General features: G+C 39.3%; 1 protein-coding gene across 2 annotated transcripts in view; it reads right to left on the minus strand.

The window, feature by feature from the left end:
* The window catches only part of MCC (MCC regulator of WNT signaling pathway), a 215,324-nt gene that overhangs the window by 152,747 nt on the left and 45,709 nt on the right, over positions 1 to 16,868 (minus strand). The window contains exon 1 of one of the 2 annotated variants that reach the window (XM_069880564.1): positions 4,902 to 5,538. The exons of the other annotated variant lie outside the window; for it this stretch is intronic. Within the exon in view, the coding sequence (XP_069736665.1) occupies positions 4,902 to 4,958 (57 nt within the window). The 5' untranslated portion in view covers positions 4,959 to 5,538. Of the gene's footprint in view, positions 1 to 4,901; positions 5,539 to 16,868 lie in introns of those variants that run through there. 2 annotated transcript variants of the gene reach the window in all.

Here is a 16,868-nt window from a genome sequence, read left to right on the forward strand (position 1 = left end):
GTTCCCCATTCCGTCAGTGCTATTTCCTCACACGTACGTACAGCGTGAACACAAGCTGACGCTTGTTCTAAAAGAACAGACACGCATGTGGGAAAGTACCTCAGGGTGGGGATTGTCACTGTGAACTTTTCCCTTGCCAGTGAGGCTTGGCCCAATATCCTGCTCATCTGCTGGTTACCTACCTCAGCCTGCAGCTCACCTCAGACTTGCTCATCAGCCTCATGTACAGAACTTCAAGGCACGGAGCCCCTTTTCTTTCCGTAACACTTCTTCTGCACGTTTTTTAACTCAAAGTGTAACTCCTAAGTATAGCAGCAGTGGAATACAGAACTTAAAGAAAGTTCAGTGCTGTCCTACCATTACATTATTTCAAAAGTCACAATTCGAGCCTTTCAAACTTGGCTCTCTCTTTACTTCTTCACACCTAGCATTACATCTAAAATGTTGGTTAAACTCTTCTTATGAGCTCACTACTCTGCTTCCTACACAAATACAAACTTTGAATCCTGTCTTTCCTTCCCCTATTGAAAATTTTAAATACCCCCATGTTAAAATAAATAAACAAATATCTAACTCACTAATTTTTCCAAGAGAAATAGCCTATTAGTTTATTCCAGTCAATGTACAGGATTAAAGAATATGTAGCTCTATCTAAGGCCACAAGCCACAACGTTCACATCCTAAATGCTCGGCTTCCGAGCACAAAAAGAAGTGGAAGGTATAAAGTATGCACCTAGAGCAGCACTGATATCTTCTAATTTTACTGTGCAAAAAAGAATGCATCCTTTTTAGAGGTTATATGCCATCAACTTATACAGCAAGTGCTAAAAGAATACGATAAACACTCACATTATACAAATCATCTACATATAAAGTGCTATACGCATTGCAATATTATAATACCAGACCTTATCTCACAACAAATTTCTTGGTCATAGTCTTACCATCATCAAATTCATAAGGCTCACTTTAATGAAAATTATATCTGAGAACATAAATTTGGCTATTAATCCAAGGATACAATTTAGTGTCTAAGTGTGCAATTGAGAAAAATATCATTAAGGTCAGTACTTGTATTTCCTTCATATTCCTACACGACTGCTTTAGAGTGTCCCAGAATTAGGCATGGGCACAACTGCTGACCACATTCAGCCCACCAGGCGTCCCAGGTCAGACCACGATCTCCCTGTCTCATCACACCCATCTCAACAGTGTCTGCCAGGGGACCAGGCAAGAACAAAGCTAGTAGGTTGTGACCAGAATGCTGGGGCTTAAAGCCATCCAAGGCTCAGGGGATTGCTGAGCTGAAGACGGTGTCTTTGAATTCAGACGAAGAAAATATGGATCAGACAATCCAGATCCTTCTAGATGAACAACTCTTTCTGCAGAAAACTGAACTTATGCTACACAGTACATAAATTCTGATTATAAAGTATGTAAAAAGTTTAATTGCAGTTTCTGTGCACCGATCTGTTTACCTGTACATATTTTCAGTAACATTCACTATGTTGGCTTTAAAAATATGCTTCATGATTGACTACATTAAAGGCTTACAGTGTTGTATGACTAAAAGCTGAAGGGAACCAAAGAGCACTTACTTTATTTGGTCGCCTTGTATTGCATGCAAATCACATCCTTCCTTGATGAAGCCTTCAAAAGCAAACTCTGCAAATCGTGTTAAGGCATTGTTTTGACAAGTGAAGGCTCATAGCAGAGCTGAGCTTGGTTGGACACTGTTAAAGTTGGATAACTGCAACAGTTATATGCAAACTCTAGGTTTTTTTTAGATTTGCTTTGCAATGCATGACATCCTAAACACCCTCCAGATCCAACACCACCACCAAGCACAGCCTGCTGGGTAAGAGCGATGCTCCTTCCACCTTTTTGTGCGGTTAACACACACTGAATCTACCATGCAAACAGCATACTGGCTCACCTTCCTTGCTTTAGACAGAAGAAAGAGAAGGTTGAAGAAAGAGCCGAGCAGAAGAAATAGGGTAACGTGTACCGATACATGTGTCAATAAACAACAGCTTGAACTCTGGAGCTAGGAGACCACAGAGCATGGGCTTTGTGAAAGTCTGACTGACCTATGACAGGAATGTGATTTGTATTCCTGCTTTCTATATGACCTTTGCATGGGGGCAGGGGAAGTAAATAAAGACAGTCAAGATCTCTGTTTACCTGGACAAGAGTTCAAGACTAGCAAACATCAACCACATACAACTTTCTACAATCACACTGTGCCTTGAGAAAAAGATGTGCTTTAATTTTTGCTCGTTTCCCTGAGAGGGATGTAAATCTCAAGCAGAAAGTTTCAATATAAATGGAATGGGTCACAATAATTTAATTTTCTATTTTGCCTAATGCATCCATTCAAGAATGCACTTACTGTATCTTCAGGGCTTTGTAGCTTTCCTGTTTATTTTAATAAACAGCTCCAGGTACTAAGATAAAGAGAGCAAGCTCCCTACACCAAAACCTGCTGTGTGTCATGTGAATCATAGTGTTTCTTGGTCTGTTATCACATTTGCCATTCAGACGTGCGCACTGGTCACAGCCCGCTGTAACATGAAAATTGAGCTGACTGTAGAGGTAGAGGTGCAGGTGAAAACCCAATAAGAATGCAATCACTTAATCAAATTCCCTCTGTAGCTAGTACCAAATTTTTCAGTTGTTTCAATGAACATAAAGCTGCTGTCTTCCATGGATCAAAAATAAACAGAATATGCAGAAGATATAGCCAAAAACGAATGTAAAGGAGGAGAGCATGAGAAAGAGGTGAGAAAAATACATTTACAAACATATATACAGTCTTTGCCGAGGGCTTTCCATCTTCAATTACAGCAAGTAAAACAGTACCAGTAACCAATAGGAAAAAGCCCAATATAAGCATACAAATTACAGGGAGTGTGTTGAGTAATTAAAGGTTAGAGGTGAGCAACTAACTGCACCTCAGAGTACTTATGCATGTTCTGCTTTTTGGGAGGAGGAAAATGACACTTCTGTAAGGCTTCCAGGTTTCATTCAAAACACACAGTTTTATTCAAGACCAATGCTGAAACTGACCCAGGACTTTGCATGACACAGGTTAAAGCACGCTCAGCAAGCAGCTCAAATTGCAAAGATGAAGACTATCAGCAGACAATGAAAATTAGCAGCTGAGGAACATTAGGAGGTTAATAACTTCCCTGGTGTGTCTGCAGTCAGAAAGGGGCCTCTTTGTAACTCACCTGTAGGACCACAGTAAATTAAGTATTAAAGTAAGCCTGTTGGAAAAAAATAAACAGAAAACCCCAACAAAAACGCATGGTGCACAGTGGCAGACTTACATCAGTATCTCCCATGTTAAAAGATCAGAAGAAAAAAGTATTTCTTACAATAAAGTTTTACTTCGTTGATGTGTGAACTAAGACTGAATAGGTAACATTTCAAGGTGGCAGTGCCACCAGTAAATACTGCCTGCTCCAAGTAAGGACCCACGTATCAAATCTTTGTGACATCCCATGTTTTACGTGATCCTGCACAGCCTTGGAAACTGAAAACTGAGGGGACAGAGAGCAGCAGTCAGCAGGTCATCAATATAATCACAGCCATAAACACCGTGGCAGACTCCTATCAAAAGTAACCTGGGCTTTTATGCTGAGTTTATTAACTCTATTTATGTTGCATTGCCTATATACAATTTCTAAGCAATCATTTGAAAAAGTAACACAGAGTTAAAGAAATGGAACTCTTCTGTACTTAAAATAGGAACACATATGAAATCTCTTCCACAAGAACTGCCCAATCACAAAACTATCGTTCCTCTTGCACAGTGGGGTACTGCACTTGCTTAAGCATCTCACACATTTACTCTGCTACCCCCTATTCTGTTGTCCCCCTCACTAGCCTACTGATTTATTTTCCATTCAATACCTTAATGTCTCCTTTCTCTGTTCAACTAACTCCAGAAATTGTTAACTCTCTCATTCTCTGAAGCATATACTATCAGATATTCATAAAACCCCAAATATATAAAGTAAAGAAAGGCTATGTTACAGTAAAAGGTGTATCAAACAACAGGGCAAAAAGGAAAGAAGCATCTCAGTTAAACTGGGACAATACAGGCTGCAGATTCAATTTTCTACATAACTACTTTAATCAAATGCTTGGGATTTCATAGCATAACTAACTTAGCAGTTCTCAGTAAAGCCCATAAGGATGACATATCTAAGACATTTCAGTAACTGCCAAAATATACCACTTTTAAAGTATTTATTAAGCATTTGCATAACATCTGACATGGATTTAATTTCAAATTTATTAAAAGCACACACACAGTCATGTCCTACAGTTGTGGGTATGTCTGGTTTTTGTAAGAAATAACAGCTTACTATGTTTTTTATGGAAAAGCAGAAAGTTTCCCATGGCTTGTAGTCTTTTAGGCAAGGAAGGAAAGTAACCTAATTCATCTAACCTAAAGAAACACCACCACACTGGCTAAATACCAACAAACACAACTTCTACCAATGTTGTTGTCTTACCAATAAATATTTATCATCTTCCACTCACCCCGCTTCCCTCCTAAATTAGTCACCATCTGCTTAATCTCAACTGAGATCTCCATATTTCACCTACTGCAAAGATGAATGTTGGGTATAAACACAGCTCTTGGGAGGCAAGGGAATCTCTGCTGCAGGATAACAGGAAAAATATCTCTACATGGTTACAATCATTTGTTTTTCACCACTTATTCTGAGTAAGGCAGCATAAAAAGTTCAGGTCATTTCCTGACTGGCACAGCGAGTTACAACAAGACACATATTCTATTAATTTTTAATTGTATTGCTTGCAGACTGAAAGCCCAACAGGGGAGCGTTTCTTTTTCAAGCATAAAGAAGGGAACTGAAACTGCTTACCTCACTCAGCTCTGCAGGGGAGTCATTTCCATATTTCATAGCAACTCCAGAATTCATGATTAGACTTCTCAGGGCTTGACGATTTCTGCAGATCTTAATGCTTCAAAGCTTTGTTCAACTGATTCAATACTTCCTACTCCAGAATTTTTCTGTCTTATACATTTTGCTCTAGACAGCCATTTTAACTCCACGCTGAAGTTTAATTTAATGATGCAAGATCTTCTAAAAGAGCCAAACTGGCTTTGACTTCACAGACAATCCATTGCTGTGAGAGATTTGTTAATACCGTGAAGCGCTCAGAGAACACAGGGAAAGAGCCGCGTGCCAGGATCCCTGGGCTGTCTTAGTCCATCTGCAAGCCGTGCTTCATCTCTGCTGCCTGCTATACGCTGTTCTTTTCCACAACTCTGTTTAAGGGCATCTCCCAGTGTCGCTAAACAGACTCAGAAAAATTTGATGAGCTTCATGCCCATTCACAGAGAAATTAAAAGGAGGGTGCTGGTCCGGTCTTCAGTGTTTGGAGAGGGAGAAGAGAAAAGCGAGGAAAGCTCCCCTCCCCGAGACAAACCAACGCTGCACTTCACGCTAAAGTTTCCCCTGCCAGTGAGCCTGGAGTTTAAGTGGTTTATGATCAAACACAGCTGTCTTGCTGCTGGCTAAAGGGTGCATGGAAGGGGCGGTACTAAACGGAGAGTGCAGGCAGGAGGGAGAGAGCTACAGAGAGTTCATTTTGGAATTATAGGCACCTTTCCAGCTTTCTGAGTACTAATTACTATACACAAAACTGTGAAGCTAAGTAACAGGAAATGCCACCTGGATAACAATAAATTGGATTCCTATTTCACTGTTCCCATGTGCAATTAAATAAGGAAAGTTGGGGGGCCCTAGGGGTGGAGGTTGTAATGATTCAAAAAGGTCACTGTAAGCCCAAAAGCACCATTAGAAAGCTGCAGATTTTACGTAACACCGTGACATTTTACAAAGACTTCAGGGAGGCGCTACTGGAAGAAGGGGAGAAAAAGCATTTGCTTTCAACATTCAACTGATAATCTTGAAAAATCCTTAGCAAGCACGATTTGCAGACGTGCTGCACCCACTGCAAGAATCTACAACCTCCTTTCCCCTTTCCTCCATCCCCTAAACTATAGCGACAGCCCAAGACGCTTTGTGACACTGGATTATGGTGTCCTTTTAGAGTCAGAAGAAGGTAATTCCACATTCTTTACCTGGAATTTATTATACCTGGTCATCTTAACACAACATATTATTAAAGTCAACATAGTTCAGGGAAAAAAAAAAATCCAAATGTAACAAACAGGAATAAATGCTGTACAAGCTGTGGCACAATTCTTGCACCCTGGCAAAAAAAAAACAACAAAAAAACCCCCAAACATTTATGTGGGAAACAATGCTCTCCAAGAGAAACATTTTGAAAATCATCTTGTGTTTTTTTTTGTCCTCCTCTGTTAATCAGAGATTAATATCAGTGTGGAGACATAAGAATAACTCATCCAAACTGACAATACAGAAAGAGTGTTGAAAACAAGAACCAAGATAAACACATATACATTTCTCTACGATACTTAAAAGCAGCAGCAGTTTCTGGGTCCCTGTCCTTCTTCCAGGTCCAGCATCAGGAACTGCAACTCTGCTCTGGCTCAGGGGCTGCAGATAATGCCCCAATCTCTTTACAAGACTTTTAACTTTCATCCTCCAGGTCTGTTTTCCAGACTTTCCTTTCTCTTTTCTCTATTTTTCCTGTTATCCAGTTTGCTTGCTAATATTCCATATTTTTTTATTTCCTTTTTTTTTTCTCACATTGCCTCCATTCTTCTTTATTCTCCTCCTCAACAACATCCTCCCTGTCTCACTTTTACATTCATTTCTGCCTCTGCGTTTAGTGCTTCTCAGTGTATTCCTCCTTACCCATCTGCTTTGTTCCTGATATATGTTTCCACTTCTAGCCCTTCAAAGACCAGCAAGGGGCTGCACTGCTCTCTGCCGGCAGACGACTCCAGCCTCAGCCACAGTGCCACACTGGGAAAAATCCACTTTTCTCCTCCAGTGGGTAACAAATCAGGAAGATGCAGACTCCTCCAGACTGGTACAGAATAGTATATGCACAGTGGTTTTGTGCACTAATTTCCTGTGCATTAAAATGTGATGAAGAGTGTTTAGTGTGATGCCCAGGAGCGAAGGTACAGTATAATGACCTTCCTCATTTCTCATGCATGAGAAAAAAACAACTTCCATTCAAAAATTCCTGCAGCCGACACCATACACTTGGAAACTTTTTATCTTTTCCAAGTTATGCCTTCACAAATTTGAGGGTGATGAGGTATTTGTATTTTGCATCGCCACCCCTGTCAAATTTTATATTCTGTCTTATAACCTGCTTAGCATGTGCTCTGATCTGATCTTTTTCCAGTTCTGTCAGGTATATCACAAGTTCACCAGCACAGGTATGAGTCCCAGAATTACTTAAGAATAAAGTTCCAAGGTTTTTCTTTTCTAAAGAAAAGGCCATATTAACTATGGTGTAAACATACTGCATTTCCCATGCTATACTCCTTTACTGCCAAATACTTCCCAGCTAACTATAAACAGGCATTCAGAAATTAAAAGTTTTGATTTGTTTTCCTCACTCACCACAGTTGTCCATACCTGGCACTCTACCCATCACACAGACCAGAGCACGTGGTGCTACAGATGCATCCCAAACTTAACTGTGCAGGACAATTGAGACTCTGAACTAGATTCATTTCATACTGTATCCATGTGCTGCACAGGATGCTTTTTTCCTTTTTCATACTTCATACAGTAACATGGTGGAAAGAGACACAAATACTGAAGAAAAACAACAGCAGAATTCAGTTAGACTATAGGGTTAGTCTCAAGTTTTTTGTCTCAAGTGTCAGTCCTCATAAACGCAGATACTTTCGGAACAATGTTTATTTAGAATTTAAAAGTCAATTGTAACTCACAAGCAAATTAATGAAACAGTTAAACCAAACTCTGATGAAAAAATATTTGACTTCAACTGCAGCTGACTCCCATTGCAATTTCTGCATGCTTGCACTGAGTAGTATAGGATTAAAGTTTTCTCAGTTGGAAAGCATCAATTGTTTCTTTTAACTATCTGGTAAGTAGTGGCACTGCCTGTTTCAATGTAGATTTAAGTCCTTATAACCTTTGCAAGCATTACCTTCTTGTGAAGGGCTAGCTAAGACTAAAAGTAATCATTCTCCTAAAATAGTTTCTATTGTATCACATTTTTTTTTAAATATTTGATAGCACTGAGTATGTGTTCTGAATATTTGCATACACAGAACTTGTTCCTCTGCAAATCATGATAGTGTCTAGCATTTCTCTAAGCCTGTTTACTAACTAAATGAAAACATTACTTCAAAAAGTTCAAAAACCAATTGTCGCCAGGTAGTTTCAGTGTTTTGAAATATGTGCAAGTGATTTAATACAGCAGCACAGTACTGAGAAGTGTATTTTCCCATAGGCTTCTGCCAAAGGCAGGCTTCAAAGAAAACAAAGGAACATCAAATATGCCAGTTTTGTGTTGCCAGGAAAAGAACAGAGCACCCTGTGATCCAGCAAGAGAAAACTGCCTGTTTGACTCAGTTTCTCTCTCTTTTTGTCTGGTAGCCAAGTGTTCGTTTGCTCTCTCCCTCACCCAGTTCCTCACCTAAGATAAAGATGCTCCCTTCCCCTCAACCTTGTACCAGTCTTCTTTTTCAGCCTTTACAGTCAGGGATGGGAATGGGAATCTCTTAACCTACTGATGTACATTTCCTAGCCCAACAGGACAGTTGGGTGCCTCAGTGTGTACTAAGATAAAAATAGGAAGTGGGAAACACGAAGCCTGATGAACCCGACTGTCACCAAGGCTTTCAGAAATAACATCCACCAAATGCGTCCTGTCAAGACAGAGACACTGGCCTGGTCTTCCTCTCAACCTCAGAGCATTTTGATCACTTACTGCTTTCTAAAGCACTCCCAATGCATACTGCTTGTAGGTAAGGGCACTTGCACTGAAAGATGCTTCCCAAGATAATTTCAGAATTATCCAGTAACAACCATTAGTGTGGCCAGTTTGCTGACTGTTGATCTAATAATCCTATAGCCACTCTATTCCATTTGTTTACTCTTATTAAGCCGTAGACGGAAAATCATTGGCATGTCTCTGAGATCTACTGAGGAGTCCACCTTTTGATTGTATCTGAATAATCATTTAATTAGGTTTTCTCTATCATCTGGTGTAAATCACCTGGTGTAAAAGGAATACAACTCTCCTGCCCTTCTTGCCTTTACTTTTGAAACCACCACAGAATATGGAAAAAAACCAGCACTGCTGTTATGCTACAAGGTTTGTCCCTCACAGCATGTCCCAGTAATTACAATACTCCATTTCTTAACAGTTATTGGAGCAGGTGTGAAAATTGCCACGAATTAATATTTCTTCCTTATTTTGACAGCTGCAGACTGAAAATGACAGCATAGAAGAAATTATCTATTAAAAATGCATATAGCATATTCTTCAGCATAGCATGCACCACTTTCTGAGAAGCCGTTTCTCTCTGCATACAACATGCATGATTAGCTGATCATAACTCCAGGATATATGAAACAAGGTCTTGGTTTGTTCTGTTTAATTAGCTTTGTAACTGAAATGTCACTAATTGAAGTCTACTGAGCATTTAGTTCACGTCTGTTTGTTTGAATATCATCTCTACAGCTAGAGCAGCACCCTGCACAGTCGCACACACAAATAAATCATACCTTCAAATACTGCAAATCTGCTACACATAATTTGAGCACAATGTGGTTTTGTTCTCACCGTGGCACAAAATAAACAGGTGTAGTGCCAAAGTCTCGACTTCCATGCAAAAAATAGTAGCACTCAGAAAGTCATCAGGAAGGCTAAATTTGGAAGTGGAAATTCAATACGGTAGTTGGATAATGTTTCCAGAAATTTCTTTATTCAATAGCACTAATGCACTATGATTTAAAAGGGAGAGGCTGAAAGCAATGTTATGTTCTTCTTGATGCAAACTGTCCTTATTAATGCTAACGAAGGTTATGTACCTAGGCTGAAAGGGAAAAAAACCATGAAACTCATTTGAAACAATTGCAAGTAACCTTATACTGAAGCATTATGCACTCTCTCAAAAAAAAAAAGCAAACTTCTCCTTCCTTCAACCATACCATCTTGATTAGTCTAAACCAGCTAACATGTCTAGAAAAATGTAATTTCCAAATAGCACTTAAATCAGCTACTCTCACCTGTTCGCTCTTCCTCAAATGCTTAATCCACTTAAAAAGTCATGTCCTTCACCTGACCAGTCTCCTTGGGAGTTCACATTTGATCCCTTTTTCCATCCTCCAGTATTTCACGCCGTGAAGCCACTCAGCAACCTGTCAAACAGCCACTTTCATTTTCTGTCATTTCATCCAAAGCCATCACATTCATTTTGATTCCCTCTGACCTCACAGTGCCTCAGCATCAGGTCAGCACAGGGAAAGGATCAGGGAATCAGTGTGCGCCTGTTATTCACATTAGATCCTTGTCTGTGAGGATAACGGGGAGAGACAGTAGCAATTTCTATGCTCCTTTCATGTTGCAGCCATCTAATTATCATCACTGTTCATTTGCTCCTTGCTTAAAAACACAAACGAGGCCATTCTGTAAACTACAATTAATGTCATCGTATTTCTGCTTAGCTTCTCCTCATGGTCAAGCATTCCCTTAGTACCATCACACATTTCTCCAGTTATTAACCACAAGATAAATTCACCCATTTCACTTCTAATCCCTGCAATCTTGGTAACCATTCTGATTAAACTTCCCTAGACAGAGCATGTGGTTATACATACATATGGTACTAAAATGTGACCACTTTCACTCAAGTGCCTATAGATTAATCTTACCTTTATGTCCTACTCTCCTCTTTTGTTACAACTTGCACTCCCTCATATGTATCAGTTGTGAACTGAATCTCTTTCAAAAATTCTTACTTGCATAAGAAAGATTTGCCAGGACTCCCCTGCTAAGTCTCTCCTATTTTTCCCAGTCTCTGATAGTGAGATTTCTTCATTTACATCCTCTCCTTACTCCTAAACTCTCTTGGGTTTGTATCTTGTCCTTCATACACTCTCATTTCCAGTTACCATTCCCACCTCACTGCCACGATCTGAATGTCTGCAAACATTCAGCAACCCAAATCATCAGTCACTCACTTCTCTTTTACTCTTGAACTCTCCCAAGACAAGTGTGCATGGTTAGTTTGTAATTATTTTCCCTATTTATAAGATTTTTATAAGATTTTTATAAGATTTTTCTCTGCCACCGCTGGCATATTGAACACACAACTCCCTCACCAGGGTCAGTGACCAGGTAAGTGCCCACAGTGACACAAACAAGCAGGAGGCATCCTGGACGCTGGTTTACATCAGAGATGTACTTGGACGCTTCAGCTCTCACCTAGCCATGTGTCCCATTTCACCATCTGTGGTCACGATCTCTTCTGAATATTTAACAGATGAACCGACAGATATTTTCTGACTATACGTACACCTCCCTTCCCCCATACACACACATATCTTTGTGCGTATGTAGCACGACATCAGTGTATCTACTAAAGATACTTACGCAAACAAGAATGTATGTACATACACTCATATACATGTGTATACACACACTTGTCTATATAAATGTACATATATATGTATATATAAATATTTGAACGTTTGGATTCACTGAAATGTGTAATTGGAAACGTTTTCTATCACATTAATTCAACCAAATGCAAGGACAGTGACAGATCCTTACCTGAAACTCTACTATACTTTTTGCCTGGCGTATGCATTTAAATAACAAGAGCATCAACTTCACTGAGCACTTAAGGGGCTCAGGGAGCTTTCATTTTGGCAGAAATTATAACAAAAATTACTTCTACAATGATGTGAGCTGAAACAATATATATAAAACCTCTGATGAACAAGACCCCATAGTTTTCAGCCAGATCTACTTTACTATCAACAAATTTAAGATTCTTGAATTCATTGAATACCTACAGCCCTCTCTGGAATTTATTTTATTTGCTGTGTTCCTTGGCTGCATAGTTACTCTACTGAACACTTCTCAACTCCCTAACTATTTAGTATCCAGTAGATATAAACATTTCTTTGTTTTTTTCTAAAGGTTTGTAGTTGCTTTTCAGTTGTTTTGGTTTTGGCTTTTTTTTTCCTCTCCCTGAATAACTAAACACAATGTACAAGCTCTCAATTCTAACCTCTATCTGGTCTGTAAAATTCTGTTTTCTGCCCTTCTAACTGCTTTACCATGTACCCTTTAAAACTCTCCAATGGCTTTTTTCCTATACATCTTCCTACAATTAAACTTACCATTATAATCTTCAAGACTGCCTTACCTCTACCTCACATGTTTCTACTTCAACCTTCTTCTCTGACAGGTTCCTTTTACTTTCATAGGGACAGTGAACGACCCTACTTCAGTACTGATGATATCTCTGACTTTCTTGTATGGTTTATTTGGTTCTACAACCCAAGACCTTTCACAAGCCACATTCTGGTTCATGAAGGATGATTACAAAACTAAAATATTCTTCACTTTCAGGACTCAGCTGGATAGTCCCTTAATTCATTAAGCTTAGAAATTACTCGCTCAATATATCTAGTGTTTACTCTCAGGTCGGGGTCTACCAACCAACTAAACTGATGCAAATAAACAAATGCATCTCTAAAATAATAATAAAAAAATCTTGTTTGTTCTGTCTTCATGCTTTATAGTCCTGGTACAAGACACCATTATGAAGAAACGTATAGTGTCTGTTGGTGCTACAGAAACAAAGGCTTTTCCCTCCTTTTCTATAATGCATACCAGACAATCACTATTCATGTAATAATTACTAGATTCAACCAATAATATACACTCATAATCTCTTTCAAAATTCATAGGGTAGAAAGATACAGTTCATTTTTCTCCTGTTACTTTCCTAAAATTATAATCTCAAGTAGATAAGACAATACAGAACTCAGTTTAAGAAATTAGAAAAATATATATAAATTAGGCTATTTATGTAGAATGTATTATGTAGAATGTAGAATTAGGATATTTAATGTAGAAATTAGCTATTTAGCTTAAAGGCACAAACCTCACTCAGGTCCATCAGTGAGGCTGCTATTTCACTATGAATTCACCACAGAAGAGACACTGCCCCTCCTGAAACTCAGTTTACTTTGACTGCTTCCTACCATGAGGAAAAGTGGAGTTTACCCATACACCGCAACATAATCTGTCTCCCAGCTGAGAAGTCATAATGTGGTTTTCTAGCTCAAAATGAATCGTGCTGAAATAGTTCTTCATAAAAAAAGAAAACTAGTAAGTACAGGAGAATGCCTTAGCAAAACTACTCACCTCCCATTTTCTCTGCACTGGTGCCAAAATAGTTCTCCAATGCAGCTGTGCAATCTATTTATTTAAAGGAAACCCAGAACACGAAGCAGGGAATGCATCTTGCACTGCCTCAGGTCAATGTCCCAGCCCCAATAGTGACAAAGAAACAATTCCAGAGAGCAGGAGCATCTTGATGAATTTAAACGTGACACTGATGGGCTTCTACGGAAACCCTTGGAAGGCAGGATAACAGTTAATTACTCCAGTATAACTGAAGTAGCACTGAACTGCAAAAGCACTTAGTGCCCATTTTCAAATGTGCACTGCAGTTAAGATTTTCACTTTACTACAAGAATTCCTTTACATCGTGTAGCCAAAACGTAAGAGTTTAGTATGTATGGAGAAGGTGAGGAGGAATAAGTCTTGTTATCTTTTTAATAAATGAGGATTCATAGAAACCCAACATTGCCAACTGAAACTATGTTAAGTCGACAGTTCACACGCAGAGAACAGGAAGAACAGCTGGTAAGATAGAAGACCCTGTGATGGGAACTATACGGTATCCAGGAGGTTAAAGTTGCTTCAACAGACTAATCCTGGGCCTCAGGCTAAGCTTATCTCTGCCAAGCAAGGTAATAGTATTAATACTATATTCTGTTCAGCTGCGTCCAGTAGTGCTGGCCGAATGCACTGGGCCAATTGCTTTCCATTTCAGACAACTGGAAAAAAAAAGGTTGGAAAAGTACAAAGATCCGAACCCCTGCACTGGAGCCAGAGTTCTCTTAACTACAGTAAACAGACGGATAAGGCAAAAGTCAGCTATGCATAAAGACAGTTTCTAAGCAGTGAGGGGGCAGAAAGATATAAAGTCCTTGTGACTAGTTTTGAAGGTTTGGGCTGAGATAGAGTTTCTTTTCTTCACAGGAGCTGGTAAGGGGCTATGGTTTGGATTTGTGCCAGACACAGGGTTTATAATACAAGGCTGGTTTAGCTCTTGCTGAGCAGTGCTGACACAGTCAAGGCCTTTTCTGCTTCTCTGCACGAGGAGATGGGATTGGGCACAGGCGGGACAGCTGACCCCAGCTGACCGAAGGGAAATCCCGTCCCACAGGACATCGTGCTCAGTACAGAAAGCTGGGGAAGGAGAAGGAAGGGGAGGGTGTTCTTAGGGATAACCGTTACGCGTGATGGAGCTTTCCTGGAGATGGCTCAACACCTGCCTGCTGATGGGAAGCAGTGAATTAATTCCTTCTTCCACTTTGCTTGTGTGTGTGGCTTTTGCTTTTCCTATTAAACTGTCCTTATCTCAACCCATGAGTTGTCTCACTTTTGCCCTTCTCTCTCCCGTGCCGCTGGGGATGAGTGAGCAAGCAGCTCTGTGGCGTGTAGCTGCTAGCTGGGCTTAAACTACGACACTAAGCTAAATCTGCACTTTTCAAACTTCATCTATAGACCTTCAAAACATCTACTTACACACACGCGTTAAAAGCCCTCTTTTCTATAGCACCTGATTGCCACACACCAGTTCCCAACATCCATTTACAACCACAGAGCTGGGTCAAAACCCATCATTCTCAGCACTTCACCTTCATTATATGGTTGTAAGAGATATTGTTCAACTGTCACGTAAAAGATCCAATTAAAAGCCTCAGTCAAAAGGATCTATTAAAAGGCTGCCTGAAAAAATGTGCCCTGTGCTGACACCAATCACATTGTGCTGTGATCGACTGCAGACAGAAATAGTAACACAATTTTTTTTTTAAAAAAAGAACTTCAGCAGAGAGTTGTCAGAAAGGGGCTATAATGTAGTATCTATCGTGGAGACAGAAATTATGTCAATGTGCTACTAAAGGCAGTTTTCGATAGAGTTTATAATTTGGTTTTTACTTACCTCTATGTCTGTTGGGATCCAGTAAGTTCAAAAGACAGAAAAACTACATTTCATATAAAATAGGTAACTCCTGGCAGATCTCATCCGCAATGTCCTTTTTAACTTAAAAGAGAAAAATTAATAAGTGAGCACTATTAGAGGGCAATGGAAACAGGACTGTATAAGCACCATTGTGTATAAACACAATTCATAATCCTACTACACATGATGCCTGCTTCAGACAAACTCGGTTATAACATCGGCTTGAAATCAAAGACAAATAGCTTCCCATATCCCAAAACACAGAAAACATCTGTCAGACATAACTGCCTTTCTGACAAGCCAAACCTTCTGAATCTATATTCCAATAATCAGTTCTTGCTTTAATGGAATTCTCAGATTCTCTTTTTAGCCTGGCATAATGGAAATAATGCCTAGTTTGGAAGCAAAGACACAAAAGGCAAGGTTAACTCGGGCACAAATCTTTTACAAAGGATGAGCTCTACTGTCCACACCACTAGAATCTTCTTCAACTTCAGCACCTCCTACCTATTAGGGTTCCAGCTTAAGGAATCACTAGGCTCCAGTTTTACAGAAACAGGTTTTATTGGCATGAAAAAGAAATTGTAATACAGGTTGCATATAGGGCATTGAAAATGAATGGCTGCAAGGGGCAGTGAGGAAGAAATCTGGTTTCTGCAGTATACAGTAACAGCATGCACTGGTTCCCAAATACAGAACAGACTACACAAAAAATTAACTTGGGAAAAATCCATGCAAAGGTAACTGAATTCTGACACATCCTGCAAAGCAGCTTCAGCACTGAATAAATGCCTTGGCAGAATATGATTCTTATCCACTCTAGCCTCGTGTAGAGGGACTAGAAAGTCGTTATTCTCTCCTATCCAAAAAGATGTACCTTGAGAGCATACCTGATGCTTTGGGGCAAAATTTCTGTCTATAAGGGAAGGTGTGGTGAAGCAGAAGAGCTTCCCAAATCAAGGAACAAACAAGCTTAACTTAAAAAGAGAGAAGATTTGGGACAGGGGGAAAAGGAACAGACTTTGCCAGACAAGGACATACCAATATTACTGAATTATATAAACATAAAACTTCTGAAACTAAATGACAGACTGCAGTATGTTCTCATTAACAGGGACACCAAAAAAAAGTAGCCTACAAATGAACAACAGAATTACCTTTCACAGTACAGTTCTGTCTTCAGACTCGATACTTCCCCTTAAAAAATAATTTCCTAAAATAAATACCTGGGTGATTTTAGTAAAACTCATACTTAATGTACAGCTCATGGCTATAAATCAAACAATAGAGAAAATGGTTCCTATTTAGGATAGCTGTACCTAGACTGCCACCAATCTCTATTAAGCCCTTTTTTCCCCTGACTCCTACAAAAGTATTTTCACATTCTTTGGCAGCAAGATGAACCTTCGTGGTTTTAAGGAATCAATTTTAAAATCTACATTTACTAGCTTAGTTAAAATGAGCCAAAAATGTGGTTTTCAAAAAAATTACAGTACAGAAGTTTGCAGTCCTTCGGGAGGGTGAATAGTACAGAGTTTTAAACAGTATAATTTTCACTCTCTAAACATGCTAACATTACACTGACTTGTGTCAAATAAAAACATATACTTATAAGATGGACCAGTTG

Source organism: Phaenicophaeus curvirostris, chromosome Z, assembly GCF_032191515.1.
Source record: "Phaenicophaeus curvirostris isolate KB17595 chromosome Z, BPBGC_Pcur_1.0, whole genome shotgun sequence".
NCBI classification, from domain to species: domain Eukaryota; kingdom Metazoa; phylum Chordata; class Aves; order Cuculiformes; family Cuculidae; genus Phaenicophaeus; species Phaenicophaeus curvirostris.